The 16,744-nt window shown below is 31.5% G+C and overlaps 9 protein-coding genes and 2 non-coding genes across 11 annotated transcripts; 4 read left to right on the top strand and 7 right to left on the bottom strand.

Moving 5' to 3' along the window:
* The first annotated feature begins 1,734 nt into the window (after window positions 1–1,734).
* Chro.50140 (hypothetical protein) lies at window positions 1,735–2,820 on the top strand. The annotated part of the gene is made up of 1 exon (XM_661845.1): window positions 1,735–2,820. The coding sequence occupies one exon, from the start codon at window positions 1,735–1,737 to the stop codon at window positions 2,818–2,820; it is 1,086 nt and encodes a 361-aa protein (XP_666937.1).
* Window positions 2,821–3,355: 535 nt separating this feature from the next.
* Window positions 3,356–3,730, top strand: Chro.50141 (acidic ribosomal protein P1). Its single annotated transcript, XM_661844.1, has 1 exon — window positions 3,356–3,730. The coding sequence occupies one exon, from the start codon at window positions 3,356–3,358 to the stop codon at window positions 3,728–3,730; it is 375 nt and encodes a 124-aa protein (XP_666936.1).
* Window positions 3,731–3,841: 111 nt separating this feature from the next.
* On the bottom strand, window positions 3,842–4,555 carry Chro.50142 (proteasome (prosome, macropain) 26S subunit, non-ATPase, 9). The annotated part of the gene is made up of 1 exon (XM_661843.1): window positions 3,842–4,555. One exon carries the CDS (start codon window positions 4,553–4,555, stop codon window positions 3,842–3,844), a length of 714 nt encoding a protein of 237 aa, XP_666935.1.
* Window positions 4,556–5,142: 587 nt separating this feature from the next.
* Chro.50143 (hypothetical protein) lies at window positions 5,143–6,420 on the bottom strand. Its single annotated transcript, XM_661842.1, has 1 exon — window positions 5,143–6,420. One exon carries the CDS (start codon window positions 6,418–6,420, stop codon window positions 5,143–5,145), a length of 1,278 nt encoding a protein of 425 aa, XP_666934.1.
* Window positions 6,421–6,703: 283 nt separating this feature from the next.
* Chro.50144 (hypothetical protein) lies at window positions 6,704–6,970 on the top strand. The annotated part of the gene is made up of 1 exon (XM_661841.1): window positions 6,704–6,970. The coding sequence occupies one exon, from the start codon at window positions 6,704–6,706 to the stop codon at window positions 6,968–6,970; it is 267 nt and encodes an 88-aa protein (XP_666933.1).
* A 263-nt stretch (window positions 6,971–7,233) lies between these two features.
* On the bottom strand, window positions 7,234–8,808 carry Chro.50145 (hypothetical protein). Its single annotated transcript, XM_661840.1, has 1 exon — window positions 7,234–8,808. The coding sequence occupies one exon, from the start codon at window positions 8,806–8,808 to the stop codon at window positions 7,234–7,236; it is 1,575 nt and encodes a 524-aa protein (XP_666932.1).
* Window positions 8,809–9,633: 825 nt separating this feature from the next.
* On the top strand, window positions 9,634–10,821 carry Chro.50146 (ARP1 actin-related protein 1 A, centractin alpha). The annotated part of the gene is made up of 1 exon (XM_661839.1): window positions 9,634–10,821. One exon carries the CDS (start codon window positions 9,634–9,636, stop codon window positions 10,819–10,821), a length of 1,188 nt encoding a protein of 395 aa, XP_666931.1.
* A 73-nt stretch (window positions 10,822–10,894) lies between these two features.
* Chro.50147 (SPFH domain / Band 7 family) lies at window positions 10,895–11,737 on the bottom strand. The annotated part of the gene is made up of 1 exon (XM_661838.1): window positions 10,895–11,737. The coding sequence occupies one exon, from the start codon at window positions 11,735–11,737 to the stop codon at window positions 10,895–10,897; it is 843 nt and encodes a 280-aa protein (XP_666930.1).
* Window positions 11,738–12,404: 667 nt separating this feature from the next.
* trnR lies at window positions 12,405–12,478 on the bottom strand. The gene has a single exon. It is a non-coding gene; the product is annotated as a tRNA-Arg (tRNA).
* Window positions 12,479–12,577: 99 nt separating this feature from the next.
* Window positions 12,578–12,651, bottom strand: trnR. The gene has a single exon. It is a non-coding gene; the product is annotated as a tRNA-Arg (tRNA).
* Window positions 12,652–13,195: 544 nt separating this feature from the next.
* On the bottom strand, window positions 13,196–16,669 carry Chro.50148 (transcriptional regulatory-like protein). Its single annotated transcript, XM_661837.1, has 1 exon — window positions 13,196–16,669. One exon carries the CDS (start codon window positions 16,667–16,669, stop codon window positions 13,196–13,198), a length of 3,474 nt encoding a protein of 1,157 aa, XP_666929.1.
* Between the last annotated feature and the right edge of the window lie 75 nt (window positions 16,670–16,744).

Genomic DNA, 16,744 nt, shown 5'->3' with positions numbered 1-16,744 from the left:
TTACATAACTGACGATATACTGATCCTCCAACTACACCATTACTCAAATTATCATATAAAAGTACTTTACTACCAGATGAAACGTTACCGTGAGTTAATATGTTTCCTATTGTTTCAATTCTAACAGTACATTGACCCCATCTTGGTCCAACTGAATTTGGACTTAACTTATCAGATCTAATTTTTGGTTGACAGCTTGAAGTTTCTATAATATTTAATAATGTACATGGCAGTAATATAATTTGTTTTAAATATCTTAATTGCAATTTCTTAATGTACTTTTCTTTAGAAAAGTTTGTCTTATTCTTAAAAGAACTACTTGATAATGCTAAAGATCTGATCAAGTTACTATCATTTGCCTTGTTTAATGATAAAATTTCATTTCTTTTTCTTTTTACCTTTTCTAATTCATCTTGTTCATCTCCTGATTCCTTTTCAGAATTGGAATCATCTGAATCTACCTCAATCTCTCTACCTAAAAGCTGATTATATCTTGTTCTTTTCTTTTTCAATTCTTGCATATTATTAATACTTTTTTCTTCATCTACTTGATTATTCTCGGCATTAGCATCTATACTCAATATATCTTTTAATATTTCCTCACTGTTTAAAATTGAACCAATTACCCATTTCCCATCTTCTAAACTTAAAGTACTATAGTAGTTTTTACCTATTATATCTGAACCTTTAATGCTATATTTTCCCAAATAAAAGTTTTGAGAACTATCCTTAATTTGGATAAGTTTTTGTGAACCTGTTATCTCCCTAATAACTACATAATCTCCCAAATTTATTACATTTCCTAACATATCCAGAAAACACTCGACTTTTTCAAATCAAAATTCTTGTTTTTCACGATATTTACTTTCAATTTTTTTTTCTCCACCTTTGTGGTTTTTTTTGATCAACACTCAATTGTATTGTCAGAGTCTGGCGCCAAATCAACTTATTTTTTTTTTAATATCAAAATTTTTATTTGGCTATCTTTCAAATAGTAAATTAAGATCTAAGAGAAAGTTAGCACTAAAAAAGGTAAATAAAAAAGTTAGAGCATAATTGAAACAAAGCGTATTTATTTAAAACAAAATTAAAAATATTAAAACTCTAAGGATTTAACTTGTATTAGTTGTTAAATATCATGCTATTTTTTTTTTTTTTGGAAAAGTTCAACACTTATTAAAGTCTCATTTATTCGTGATTTCTAAGCTACAAAATTACTATAGTAATAAAAATAATAATGATAAATTACAATCATAGGGATTCTATACAAAATTTATAAATTTGCATGCGCTTTTGCAATGCATGCAAATTTATAATCTTTATTAAATACTAAAAATTAAATATATTGGTACATACCAAATATTCTAATTGACAATTCAATATTATACGTAATATATTTATTAATTAGTATAAAAAACCAATGCATTAAATTCAAAAATAAACTGAAAATTCGACTTTAAAGGATGAATAATTATTTTCAATAACTTGAATATTTCTGTAATTAACACCGACTATCAAATAATATTAATAATAACAATAACATGGTTTATATTTAAATTGGATGAAAAAGTGCAATTTTTATCTATTAATCAATTTTTTTAATACGTATACTAAACAAAAAGTTGCTAGTGTTGGCGCGCAGTTTTTAGAATTAGAATTTTATGTAATCTATTAGGTAATAAGTTAATTTGGGTGAAAAAATTTAAATAACAAGAGGATTGGGAAAGTATTAATATGGATGATAGTGCTATGGGGTTGAATGCTGGAGTTTCCGGAAGGAAGAGGCGACTATCTTCCGATGATGAAGAAACCCCCATCAAACAATTAGAAGTTAGCATAAAAGAAAATGCTGATGTTTCATCAAGAGAATCTACCCCACAAATTATGGTTAACAAATCTACAAGATCAAAAAGGGTTCTCAGTTCTGATAGTAGTGATGGCTGCAAATCTTCAGGAGATGAGAGCGAAGAGTCGGCTAGTAATTTTCAATCACAACCATCAAATTATACAACATCTGAGGATGAATCAGATAATAAGTCGTCAGACAACGAATCAGATGATGAATCAGATTCTTCCTTGTCTACAAGAGGTAGAAGAAAATTAGTTAAAACTGAAAATGGTACTCCAGTTATATCAAAGCAAATTAAAAGTGAAAGCAAGCAAAAAAAAGGAACTTCAACAAGTAAAAAAGCTTCTACTAAGTCTAAATCTAGTGTAGATTCTAAAACTAAATCTAAGGCAAAAGGTAATGCTGGAAATAAAACAAAATCTGTTGTTAAAAAGAAGCGAGTTTCTGTAGAAAAAGATTCTAATTCTCAAGACTGTTCTTCTGACGAAGAAGAAAATACTGCTTATGTTCCTCGAAGAGATCGTGACCATAAGCAAATATTAGTTGCTGCAATTTTATGTAGATGGTGGCATGCACTCCCAGATTGGCCTCCACCAGATACTGATTACCAAGCACTACTTAAGGAAAGAAATCTAAGGCTTGTTTCTATTGATGATTGGGAAGAAGCTCCTGATGTTGATGAAGATGGATTTTCAAAGGTTTACCAGCTATCTGAATATATTGGTGTTTTCAGAGACTCAAAAGGTAATGCCCATGATTTAAGACCCAAAGAAAACAAGCCATGTTATTCTAATTTAATTAAAATGGAGGAAAGCAAACTTTATGAACTACTAGTTACAGCTCTGGAAAGTCAAATAAAAACATTAGAAGCTGATTCACCAGGAGATTCTAAGCTAATTAACGAATTAAAGATTGAACTTGTTGAGGCTCAAGCCTTGTTGAGCCGTAGAACATCAAATAAAAAAAAATAATTCTCTCACTATATATATTTGTTAACATATCAAACATGTGCATATTTTCAGTTTTTATTTCTTATTCTAATTTAATATAAATGCTTAATATCATTTGAACTATTTCTCCCCTTTTTTTCCACTTATTTTGCGCGTTTAATAGTTAAGCTGTTTTTTGCATGCTCTATTTATATTTAACATTTGGGCTACCCCAAAATATTGCGCCAAACTTTTTAATAAATTTCATGTTAAAAAAACACGCGGTAAAATAAGCGAGACGCCTAAAATAATGAAATATATATTGATATAGGAAAAAAGTTAATTTTTAAAGCTTCAATTTAAAAAAGGCGTCTCTTATATAGATTAAGTATAGTACTTAATTAAATAGTAATAATTATTTATTAAAGTTACTATTAAAAAAATTACGTATAGGTTCCCATTTAACCAGGACACTTATAATTCAAAGTTAAGATCTTTATAGTCTTAATTAGTTGATAAAAAAGACCTAGTTTAAAAATAGCTTAAAACGCTTTGTTGGTTAACTTAATAATCCAAGATGGCAGCTGTTTCAATGAATGAATTACCACAATCTCAGGTTCAAGAGTTAATCTGCTCTTATGCAGCTTTGGTCTTATCCGACGGTGGCGTTCCAGTTACATCTGAAAACATCAAGAAGATTATCTCTGCAGCTGGTGGAAGCGTTGAGCCATACTTCCCAGGTTTGTTCGCTCAGGCTTTGTCCACTACTAACGTCAGTGACATTGTAGCAGGCTGTGGAGCTGCTTCCGTTGCTGTACCAGTTGCTGGTGGTGCAGGTGCAGGTGCAGGTGCTGCTCAAGATTCTGGAGCCTCTGCTGCTGCTGATGACAAGAAGAAGAAGGAAGAAGAGGAGGAAGAAGAAGGTGATTTAGGTTTCTCATTGTTCGACTAAATTTACTTTAAATAAGTTAAAGGAGAACGATTTTGATTCAACAATGACACTAGAATTGTTAGTTAACTATAGTATTGTTGTTTAAGACCTTATTATCTTGCCTACATATTTCTATTTTTCTACAAACTTGTGTATGAATGCTATATTACATCCCAAATAACCTTTTCCTTGCCATTTTTTGGGAACCAGTTCGATACTCTTTTTCTCGAATTCAAGTAAATTTAGGTCTTTATAGCTTAAGTTAGAATTATCTATAAATGTTGAAAACTCGGAAAGAAGTTCCTCAGGTTGTTTGCTATTGCTTCTTAATAGAGTAACTTTGATTGATTTATCTAAATTATCTCGTACAATCTCCGGCAATTGACCTATCAGATGTTTTGATTCTTCTTGTGAATGTAACTCAGATTCTGATTTAAGACTTCCAAATTCCAATAATAAATCTCCTGTCCTTATACCACTTTGAAATGCTGGTGATCCCTCCAAAACACTATTTACATATCCAAATGGATAATTTAGACATTCTGAAGCATTGCATCTTTGGCTTTTTTCTGACTTATTAATTTGAACATAAGTCTTCTCTTTGCTGTGAATATCAAACAGTTTTTCTTCAATTTCTTTCATCACACTCGAATAATCAGTATTTAATACTGCAATCCTATTTCTTGCTCTTCTTACTGCATATATATCTATATCTGACCTTGGAAACCCCTCACTATCTACAAGCTTTCCAGAAATACCAACATCTGGACCACATGAATTCAAGAACTCCGTTAATTCACTTACCTCCTTCTCTATTTCATCTTTTCTCTTTGCTAATTCTTCCATCTTTTCATTAATATTATATCTAGTATTATTAATATTTCATTCTTCAGAAAAAAAAAAATCACATTTTTGCGCGCCTTAGTCTCATTAAAATGAGTTGAGAATTAATACATGATGAATAAAATAAAGATAACATGCAATAATAAACACAAAAATTACCCAAACAATTTAAAGTTAGATCTATCACAAACTATACTAAAAGTTACTCAATTTCACCTAAGTAAGTTTTATCTGCTTAAATATCCTATTGATATATTAAATCTTTCGGTCTACATAAATCATTATATGCTACATTTGGCGGGTAATAATTGCAGTGTTATTCAGTTGAGCGGCAAAGTCATGCAATTAATAATATTGAAAAATGTTTGGAATTACTTTAAATTAAGTCAGATCTCTTATAAACGATTATATAAGTTTCGTTAAGAAGTATTTCCTGGGGAAGAACGACCTTGACATTGATATCCTCAATTTCAATCCATTCGTTTCTGGTAGGATGCAAGAGTTGAGTTAGGAATTTTCCGCTTTGAATTGTACCTTTATGAGATATATTGGCAATTAAGTTATATTTAGTGCATGGGTTCAATGAAATATTAATCTGGATGAATATATGAAGAAAGATCTAAGTCTATAAGCGGGAAAGAAACCAAAGTTTTGTTTTTTTCCAGATTTAAATTAGCCTTGGAAAATCTGGAAAAATGAATAAATAAGTAATAAGGTAGTTTCGATATTAATTGGGAAGTGGAAGAGAAGAACTTGGAGTCTAGTAGCTGATATATTGGTATCTGGGAAATTGTCTTATCTTCATTACTTTGAGCGCTATTTGATATACCCATTGTAGTTTCAATAATTGAAGGTAGAGTTAGAGATAGGCAGTTAAAACAAATACTTGCAGTAGATTTTAATTCAGGGCATTTTTTAGATTTCATTAAATTATCTGTACTAGATTCAGATTTTTTGTTATTTGGATATTTACTGGCTTTGTTGTATAGTTTTCCCTTAATGCATACATCAATAATATTCATATTGGATTTATTAGTATTCTTATCAATATCTGGAATGAATTTAATTTGAAATTTTCTGAGATATTTGTCGATCTTTTTCTTTAAATTATATGTTATCCAAGAAAATAGTGCCATTGGATCAATTATTGTTGAGTTTTGGGTACCAACATTTGATTGTATGAATGAATTAGAAGATGTTGAAATATTGGATATTTTTGAAAATGAAAATTTTCCATTAGATTTCTTCTCTATAATTTTTACAAGGTTATATGGAGAAAATTTCCCTTTAAGATTATTTGGATTATAGATTTTTTGAATCGACTCAATAATACTGAATAAAAGTGGATCTGGAATTCTTTTCTCAATTTCCTTGCTATAAAGCTGGTAACTAAGACATAAGTCTCTAAATTCAGTGATTCGAGATAATATTAAAATGATTGAATTTAAAGAGTCATTATTACCAAAATTACTCAAACCAATAAATCCTGGAAAAAACTCAATCCCATCAAAAGTTCTTGACACGTCATATAGCGATGAGGAGATGATCTCAGAATTAAATCTTGGCTGTAGGTATCCTTTAATATCTTCAAGAGAATGTTCATAAATCTCGTAATCGTTTGGAAGACAAATTATGCTTGAGTTAGTTAAATTAATAAATAAATGGTGCTTTAGTTCTAGAGAGTGCTTATATGCCATAGAACCCTTTCCTTTCCCCTGGTAATTTATTCCACATACTAGACAACAGTATATATGTTCCTCCCTTAATGTCACGCTGCAGATTTTCTCATAGTCAAAGTCTAACACACTTCTTTTAATGCTAGATAAGTACGGACATCTCTCTCCATCTTTCTCAGAGTGGTCACCCATCACTCCAAGAACTACTTTTTATTATCCTTTTTCAGCTTTCTTATAGTTAACTAGATCTCCTGGTAAAATTAAATTTACAAGTTCCCGCCAAAATAATATTATTTTAATATTAAAAATAAGTAAAATCTGGCATAGAATTTAAGCACGTGGCAGAAAATCAAAAATTATAATATTGAGAGATTTCACATTCTTAATTTTTAAGTATTGTAGGCCACTCAATTTCTAATCTAGATAATTTATTGTTAGCATTATTTAACTATTATTGAATGACTTTATCGTAGACATGGAAACTTGTATTGAAGAGAAAAAGAAATTTGAAGATTGCTTTAAAGAATGGTTGAATAATGGATTATTTACTGGAGAGTTTGGCAGTATCTGTGTGAATGAGTGGAAAATATATGAACAATGTCTAAACAAGGAGCTTGCAGAGAAGAATCTGCTGGATCTAAAGTCGTTCACTACATTAGATCCAAGTGTAGATAAGAGTATAAATTACAAAGGTTTAATCAATAAAGAAAATGAAGCAATCAAAGAAAATTCTAAGAATTAAATGTTATTATATATTTCTAAGTCTTTTTAGGAAAAAGTATCAATTTACCATATTTAATGGCGTAAATCATATCATATATTGTAGATCTAAAAAGGTATCTATAATTAAATATAATTTATATATTTTGAGGCATTTTCTATGCATGTTTATTCACCATTTTTAAAACTGAAATATTTGCAAGGGGAATATATTAATGATAGATGTAAGTATAAATAGCATATAACCTGAATCCAGTAAGCTTTTGGTAATTTGTTAGCAGAAGCTCACTTATCACCTTCATCATCATCTGAAGTGGACCAGTTGAATACAGTATCCCAATATAGAGATTTTCTTTTCCTTTTTGATTCAGCTTCGTCTTGAATTTCACTCATTGAAGGACTCAAATACATTTCATGAACAAACTCTAAAGAGCATTTTCCATCATCAGTTAGGTTAGAATCTATCATCTCTATATTGTCGATAGGTTCAAATACTTTGATAGATCGTTTCCTACCTCTCTTTTTGCCGCCTGGAATAGTTTTGTTTGGCTTTCTTGGAGCTAAACTAATATGATGTGTTTTGTTGCTTAAGTTGGTGGAATCTTTCTCCGCAAAATCAACCCAATAATCCTTGCAATATCCAACAAAAATCTCTTCTCCAGGTTGAATATCTTGTGTTGCTTTGAGAAAAACTCTAGATCTACCTTCTCTTTCGTCATACCACTTCCAAAATCTGGAGTTGTTTCCAGGCCCTCCCAAAAATGCGCTTCCATCGTTAGCAAAAGAACCTCCACCAATATATGGTTTTGGATCCTTCTCACCATCTAAATATAGGCTCGGCTTTACCAAATCACATATATGCGTAGCTTTTCCTTCAGATCTAAGTCTAAGAGCTTCCTTACGATCAATAACCCATCCAACAAATTCCGTGATAATATCGTTTTTCCGGAAATGGCGATCTGAAAAAAGTCCCAAGCCAGCACTACGTCCTAAAGTGCTTCTTTGTGTGTACACTCCATCAAATAAAGTTGAAAGTGATTCCAACCATTGCCTGGTCCTACCTCTAGAGAAATTCTTTGAAACTAAGTTTAAATCTTTATCTTCAGTACTAGAGTCAATTTCTGTTCCTTTTTGAATAATTTCTCTGCCTCTTTGAGACTTAGGTCCTGCCTGCTCATTCTTTGAAAAGACTTTGCTCGTTTGTTTAATGAATGGCCATTCTGGATTTCTGCATATATCAACGTACCTGTTGTTTGTAAGCTGTCTTTTAATACTGGATTTTATAGTAGAAAGTCTTTTGGTTAGTTTATTTTCCAATTTTTTTTCTTGTATAGATTGATCGCTCGTTCCGCCCATAAAATGTACAGAAACTTCTTCAACATCAAAGGGATACTTATCCGATATCTGTATTTTGTCATTAACAATAGGCGTTGAACCAGTTGTAATATTTCTTGAATCGTAATTACCTGAATTTTCGTCATCATTGAAGAGTGTAAAGTTCTCCGGGGTGTTATCTCCACTTTTAGATATAACTCCTTGCAAACTTTCTGATAAAGCCGATAGTTTATTATCATTTTGAAGAATAGGACTAACTTTAATAGAAATGCTCACACTGTAGTTTGCATAATTACGGTCTGGCTGATTGATTTCTTCTGATGCTTTGGGTACTTCTGGTTTCAAAATTAAGAAAATTGGGGATTGACATGGAGAATTTAATATGTTAAAAGTTTGGCTTTTTATGAATACACAATCTGACTTGTTTTCCTCACATTCTGTAGGGATATCAAATTTGATTTTTCTAAAAATACAATTTAATTCTCCACCCATATCTTCCGTTTTTTCCAAAAAGTTGCTATCCATTATAACTCCATTAATATAACTTTAAAATCTCTAATGTTACCTTTTATTCTAAGAGCATGAACAAATTCTCATAAATCCATTTTACTTTAAATTTGGTGTTAAATTATTCTCCAGAATTTCTTTGTATGTGTTGAAAATTATAGAAACGAGGATTTATTTCCTTTGAAATGTCCTGACCTCGTAGTTAATTTATTAAAAAATAAATTTACTATAATTAATTATTTATTTATTTTGTTTTTAATAAATTAAAAAAAAAAAAAAAAAAAAAAAGAAAATTATAATTTACTTTATTTCCACATTTATTTCCTTCCTATACCGGCGTTGCAAGTTTTTAAAATAAGAAATTTTGTAATTACACGTGTCAATGCGCGCCATGTGGGGTTCATTATAATTTTGCGCATGTAATAAAAAATAGTTCAAAAAATTGCTTCGCTAATTTTTATTATTCATTTCTTCATAAGATAGTTATTTCGGAATTATTTGGATGTTTATTCTTAATACTTGAAAACTACTATATGCAGAAGGAATTAACAAAGTAAACCTCGCATTAATTTTGGAATTTTTTTCAGTATAAGAATTTTGATTAAATACAATTATTTATTACTCTATTTGGAGACCCTATTAAAAAAAAAAAAAAGAGTCTTGGAAGTAAATACTCAGAAATAGGATTTAGACATTCATAAAATTGAGCAAGTCAAATTTGGATGAAGCTGTAAATAGCCCTGAAATTAAATTTAAAAACTTTGATTAATTAATTCATGATTATATGCATGAATAGTAATCATCCTCAAACACTAAAAAAGTTAACTTTAAATACTTGGAATAATGGCAACATTACATTATGATGATGTAATCACAAGCCAGCCGGCTATCATAGATAACGGTTCTGGCACGATTAAGTGTGGATTTGCAGGAGAAGAAGCTCCAAGAGTGATTGTGAATAGTTATGTAGGACGCCCAAAGTACAAGAGATGCATGGCAGGAGCATTAGAAGGGGATATTTTTGTGGGAAGTAAGTGCACAGAAAATAGAGGAATTTTGTCAATTTCTCATCCAATTACAAATGGAATTATTACCGACTGGTATGATATGGAAGCTCTTTGGACCTATTGTTTCTCTGAAATGAAAACTTCATCAGAAGATCATCCAGTATTACTGACAGAAGCAGCTTTAAACCCACGAAAACATAGAGAGAAAATGGCAGAAGTATTTTTTGAGGTTTATAGAGTGCCTGCATTATTTGTCTCGACTCAAGCAGTTTTATCACTTTACTCTTCAGGAAGAACAACCGGAGTTGTCTTAGATAGTGGGGATGGAGTGACTCATGCTGTACCAATATATCAAGGCTTTGCTCTAAGTAATGCAATCACTAGAAGTGAAATTGCTGGTCGAAATATTACTGAGTATCTTAATTTACAGCTTAGAATTGCAGGGACAGTATTCCACACTAAATCTGAAATGGAAATTGTCAAAGATATTAAAGAAACAGCTTGTTTCGTCTCTTCTAATATTCAGAAAGATGAAAATGATGAGAACCAAATGGGGAATTCAACTTTTGATGCTGTTACAAGTTCCGGTAATAGAGTAGCTTCGGGCTATCCTTATAAACTTCCAGACGGTCAAGTAATTTACTTGGGCAAAGAAAGATTTAGAGCACCAGAACTTCTTTTCCAGCCTAGCTTAATTGGATATGAGTATCCAGGAATTCATGAAGTTCTGACTCATACAATTAACAAGTGCGATTTGGAAATACGTAGATCTCTTGCATCTCAAATAGTATTAGCTGGAGGGTCAACCATGTTTCCAGGACTTGGAGATCGACTTCTTTTTGAACTTAGAAAAGCCCTTCCTAAAGATGTTAAGATTCGAATTAATGCATCTAGCGACAGAAACCTGTTGCCTTGGATAGGAGGATCTATTTTAGGATCTTTAGCTACATTTAAAACCATTTGGATTTCTAAGCAAGAATTTATGGAGGAAGGTCCTAATATTGTTCACTCAAAAACCATTTGAGGAAATTGAAATCGACAGGACTAATTGATAAAACATGATAAACGGATTATTTAATATTTTAATTATTTTATCTCTAACAAGATGATTGTAAATTACTATTTGGGAGGTTTGGCAAAAATGATGAAAGATTTATAAGCGATTTAGAAGTTGATTTTGCTAAAATATTAGAGATTTCTCTATAAGTCTCCACCTGTTTAAGAGCAATAAAGGCAGGATTCTCATTTATCGCATCTCCAATTAGTTTTGCAGCTTTTGCTTCGCCTTCAGCCTTAATAATAGTACTTTTTTTCTCTTCGTTTGCCTTGAGAACAAGATATTTCGCTCTTTCTGCTTGTTGTTGAGCAACTTGCTTGGACTCTACAGCCTTTTCATAATCCTGAGAAAAGCTTAAATGGGTTAAAGAGACATCATCCAGAATAATATTAAACTCTTGGGCTCTTTTTACCAGTAAATCTCGGATTGTTTTGCTCACGTCTTCTCTCATAGTTAGTAGTTGAGAAGCATTATACTGAGCCACTACTGATTTTAGCACTTCATTAATTATTGATGGAAGAATCTTCTCATCGTGATCCAGCCCTATATTTCTATATATTTCCACCAGCTTATCTTTATCAGGCCTTGATAAAACTCTGCACGTAATATTCACCATTTGAAGATCTTTACTTCCCGTTAGAGATACAACAACTCGAGGTCTCGCTCTGATGTCAAATATCACTGGTCTTTCAATCCAAGGTAGCATAAAATGAGTTCCTTCTCCATAAATCCTTTTTTGAACTCCATGTATTCTTGAGAACTTTATTGCTCTGTGTCCAGCATCCACGTTATACATACTATTAGACGCCAAAATGCTTCCACCTGCAACCAGCATTATCCCCAAGTTAGCTAAGATGTTAAAACCTTTTTCAATTCTCGACATAAAAAATGCAAGCTACTTGGATCTTAGACATTAAAATAATGAAAACTCACTATTTGATTGTAATACAATTTTATAGGTAACTTATGTCAATGCTAGACTTACAATTCCATCAATTCTAACGCCTCTTGTTTACTCCCCTCATACTTGTATTTTTTTTACCGGTAAATATTTTGAATATTAAAATTCCAAATAAAAATTCATTCAAGTTAATCTAACAATATTACTGTGGCAATTATTGAAAACTAAACTACGGTAAAGACTTGACTTAACTTTTTACTAAGCTTCACAATTCTTTTCAACCAATGGTTATTTTTAAGTTACAATAACCAAAAAGTCAAGTATTTTTCACGCTCGAACCATGAAAATAATCTTTATACTTTTAATTTAAATTTAAGTCTTAAAAAGTTTATTATACATTATTATTATTATATACCGGTACTAAAAAAAAATTCTACACGTCATTAATAATGTTTTATTGCAGTTTTGCATGCATGTAAATTAGAATTCTATAATTAAAAAGAAAAGGAAATAATCAAAACCTTGGTCAATTTATTTCAATTTTTACATATAGAAACAGCCTTGTTCAAAAATAAATCTCAAATTAAAGTAATAATAATAATAATTCCATAAAATAAGTACAACTAAACGAAACTAAATTGCAAAAATACACGGGCTAAGAGACTCGAACTCCTGACCTTCTGCTCCGTAGGCAGACGTGATATCCAACTACACCAAGCCCGCATCACGTACGATCAAAAGTGACTGTTTGCCTATACAATTATAAGAAAACTGGAGCCCGCCAAACTACATAGTTTATTATATTTATATATATAAAAAGAGCACCGCGACGGGGAATCGAACCCCGAGCCTCTGGATTAGAAGTCCAACGCTCTATCCAATTGAGCTATCGCGGCATTACACGGACAGGTATAAAGTAGATAATTTAATTATGACAGATTTATTGTTGATTAGTAAACTCTAGAACTAAGTTTGACTTTGAAGAGCGGATAGCAATAATAATTACTATAAGATAGAAATTTTTAAAAATTTGAATTAGAAATTTATTATGGATCTTTAAAACGTATAGGAACTAAAATAAGCAATAATACGAGCATATTTCTTCTGGATATATTTGAAAATTAGATTTAATATATTATTGAGATATGGCTAAATAAATGTATAATGAAAATGAACAATTAAAGAGAATAATTTATTAGACATTTTCTAGAATTTTCAGCTTTTTTCATTTTTTTTTAAATATAACTCAAGACTTTGATCTAGTAATAATAGTAGTAATGGTATTAATAGTAGTAGTAATAGCAGTGGTAGTAGTAGTAGTAGTAGTAGTAATGGTGGTATTTATTGTTTTGCATATAATAAACACGGGTTCAAGATACCTTCTTCACTTTCATTCCAATTCTAATAGCAAAGCTATCGCTTAGTAATTTAGTTTAATTACTACCTTCTGAATCCACCTTTTGAAGCATTTCCTGCTCTTCTTCTCGTTACTCTAATATCCAGATCATCAATCTCAGTAACAATATCGCTTGGCATTCCTCTAGTTCTCTTCTTTCCTGTTCCTTTTCGTCCAGCATTAGTAGATATCATCGTTCGACTATTTGATTCAGCTGACTCTTCAGACCAATGTCCTTTATCATCATCTGTCTGAGTTTGGTTTTCAGCAGATAATAAGCCACGACGGTTCGCTTTTCTTGGCTCATTAGCATTATTTCTTATGGAATTAGTCGAAGTGGATTCGCGAAGTATTGATGGAGATCTTGCAATCTCTCTATGACTATTGTCTGGTAAGAATCCTAACCATTGAGCAGAAGCTGCCAATTTTGCGATAAACTTCATTTTTGGTGAATAATATAATAAGGGTTTTACAAAGGTTTGCTCCATACATACAAAGAATGAAACGGGATCATTTAATAATAACTTGGATATCTTAGCGTTTTCTTTATCGGAAAATTGGTTCAGTTTGATTGTTTCAGAAGATTCCATAGCCTCATCACTAACATTACTTAATTGATGAACTAAAATCTGCTGTAAAAGCTCTATATGGTTTGTTAAATCTACAGCTTGTCCAATCTCGATTTGGTTTGATTCCATTCCCAAGTCTTTTAATGCTTTTTCTGGAGGCAATAACTTCATTTCAGATAATAATTTTAGGCCACTACTAGCCGATTTAGAATTTTGATCATCGTCATGATTTTCATTAACACCTTTTGAATTCTCCTCTTCTACTTTATCTATGCCTTCTTTTTCTACTTCAGGTTTAGATTCCTGATTTAATTCATTAGAATTACTTAAATTTCTCATTTGATTTTCTTCCAGTATTCCTTTCGTTGAATCAGATGAATATATCTCCCCTTTTTGGTCATTAATTTTCATTTGTTCATCCAAGTTTTCAATATTATTCGAGTCATTTTGAATAAAAGGTACAAAAGTCATTGAATAATCCTCCAACTGTCTCATCCTAATTTTCAATACAGAGTTACTAGGGGACCAAGTAATAATATAGAATGATGTTTGAATTGTTGGAAGTAATGACCTAGATGCTGCTATAAACTCCTCTAACTTCTTATAATGATCAAAAATTGTATCTCTGTATGCTAAGTTCATAGCCATTAATCTACAAGTAGCTAAATCATTAACAATATGTATAACTACCTTCGAAATACCCTGCAACACCTTGTCTATTGTTCCAAGCCAATATGAATCATTTCCCATTGCATCTCTACAAATGTCTTCAAATAAACTGAGCTCCAATTCTCCAGATAGAAGTCCAAAACAACACCAAATCACTTGTTTGTACGTTGGTCTAGGAACATCAGGACCATTTGGAGACCATCTTTGGAATGGAAGAGGATTCTGCTCGCGTTGTTCTATAGTACTTTTTGCCTTTTTCAAACGCTCATATATTATCTGGTAATATTTCATAAAACAACAAACATGATCATTACCCATAATATACCTAACCATATCTTCTGAATCATTGGAGGTTGATGATGTATTTAGTTCGCCAATATCCAAAGGCTCCATACTTATTCTTCTTCCTTCGCTGTTATATTGTACCTTTTTTGAATAAAACCAATCTGGAGATAAATTATTACTATGCCAATTTACCTTACAATTATCATTCCAAATATACTTAAGTCCACCTCTGCAATCATAAGTTGAAGAAAATGATTTAAATATTGTACTCAAGTCATTTTCTTCATTTGAAGAAGCATTTTCTGAACCATTTGAGTTTGAAGAATTTCCGCCTCCATTTGTTTCATCAACTGAAACAGACTCACCAACCCCAGTTACCAAATCCGTAATCTTTGAAGCATTCTGATCCTCTGAATCATTAGCATAATCCCCTGATTGTGGTTTACCCTTGACATTTTCAGAAATCTGACCTGAAATATTTGACTTCCTTAAATGATTTCTGGTCATCCTTCTTCCTCTAGACATCGAATTACCGTTAAATGAAATGGATCCTGTTGAACCATTACCTTCAGTAACTGCATTTACATAAGCTTCCACAGTAAGTAAAGATTTTTCACCTGCACCACTAAGTGAAGATGAGCTAAAACTACTATTAGAAGCCCCACCTTGAATATTTTTACTAACTCCTGCCTTAAAAGATGTTCCTTCGCTTTGCAACTCTTTTAATGTGACTAATCCATTATCTAAAGAGCCATATCCAGTTTGTAAGAATAATGAACGGACAAATCTTTGTAAAAAGTTTCTGGCTTTGGATCCAGCTGCTGGGCCATTTGCCTGACGATAAATTGTAAAGCTAATAAGTTCTATTACTTCCTTGTGAACTTCCAAATCTGGCATTTGAGATGTAAATTCTGAGTCCACGCTCCAACTATTGGACTCATTCTTGAATCTAAGAGGAATATTTTTAGTTTTATCATTTCCCGTTTCCCTAATCTGATTATCTTTTTCACAATTTTGAGAATCAACTTGCTGATTTAGAACTTTCTCAGAATTAGTTTCTGTAATATTATGCGATTCAGCTTCAATCCTTCTATTTTGCATATAAGCCTTATTAATGTCGCATAGGAACCCTTTAACATTTGTGTTTTTCTTATCTACTTGTCGGAAATAGAATGAACGATGATCAAAGGATTTGAAATAATTCTTAGTTTGAATATCTCTCCATACACCTTGATTCATTAAATGTCTTGCATGAGTCCATTCCTCATCCTTTTGACGAAGTCGATTCAAAATTACTGGGATGCAACTATATGGTGTCCTTTTAAGTAATTCCAATATTTCAGGTCCATTATCCCCATAAATTCTAGAAATTGCCTTGAGATGAATAATTGAAAATGGTGGTTTAACTAGTTTAAAATTCTTCTTATCTTCGGGAGACAACTTGCTAATTTCTTCTGCTATCGGTTCCAAGGCGTTTATTGTTGATCTATTATTTTCAATAACCATATCCAATTCAAATCTCTCATCTTCACATTTAAAAAGATTTTCTTCATAAACATTTTTACGCATATGCTTAAATGAAAAATCTTCAGATCCTTGAGGGATACTTACCCATTTATCATTCAAATTTTCCTTATCGCTTTTAATTCTTCCAGTACATGACGCTATTGGATAGTCTTTAGGTAAATGAAGGTAACTACTACCATTCCTAGCAGAGTTTGTATAATCCAGTTGCGCAAAATTACAGCAAAAATACGAATATTTCCTCCTTGCTGACTCTCTTTGTACTATCATTCTTTTCACTTCATAAGGTAGATCTCCACTATCCATTGGGAAGAAGAATTCAAGAGCTAATAAAGTTTCAACAACAGTTAATACTCCTCTTGTATAAAGGTGTATAAGCTTCAAAAAATCTTGATAATAATCTTGACAGTTCTCACCAAAAGCTATATAAACCTCTTCAAAGATTCGATAATCCGCTTCCCAAATGGACATATCCTCTGGGTTATAATAATAGCTTTGAGGTGCAGCTTTCTGAGTAGAATATCCTTTTTCATTACTAACTATTCC

The sequence above is a fragment of the Cryptosporidium hominis genome, assembly GCF_000006425.1.
Source record: "Cryptosporidium hominis TU502 chromosome 5 CHRO015066, whole genome shotgun sequence".
In the NCBI taxonomy this organism is placed as follows: domain Eukaryota; phylum Apicomplexa; class Conoidasida; order Eucoccidiorida; family Cryptosporidiidae; genus Cryptosporidium; species Cryptosporidium hominis.
This window is presented reverse-complemented; position numbering and strand designations above follow the sequence as displayed.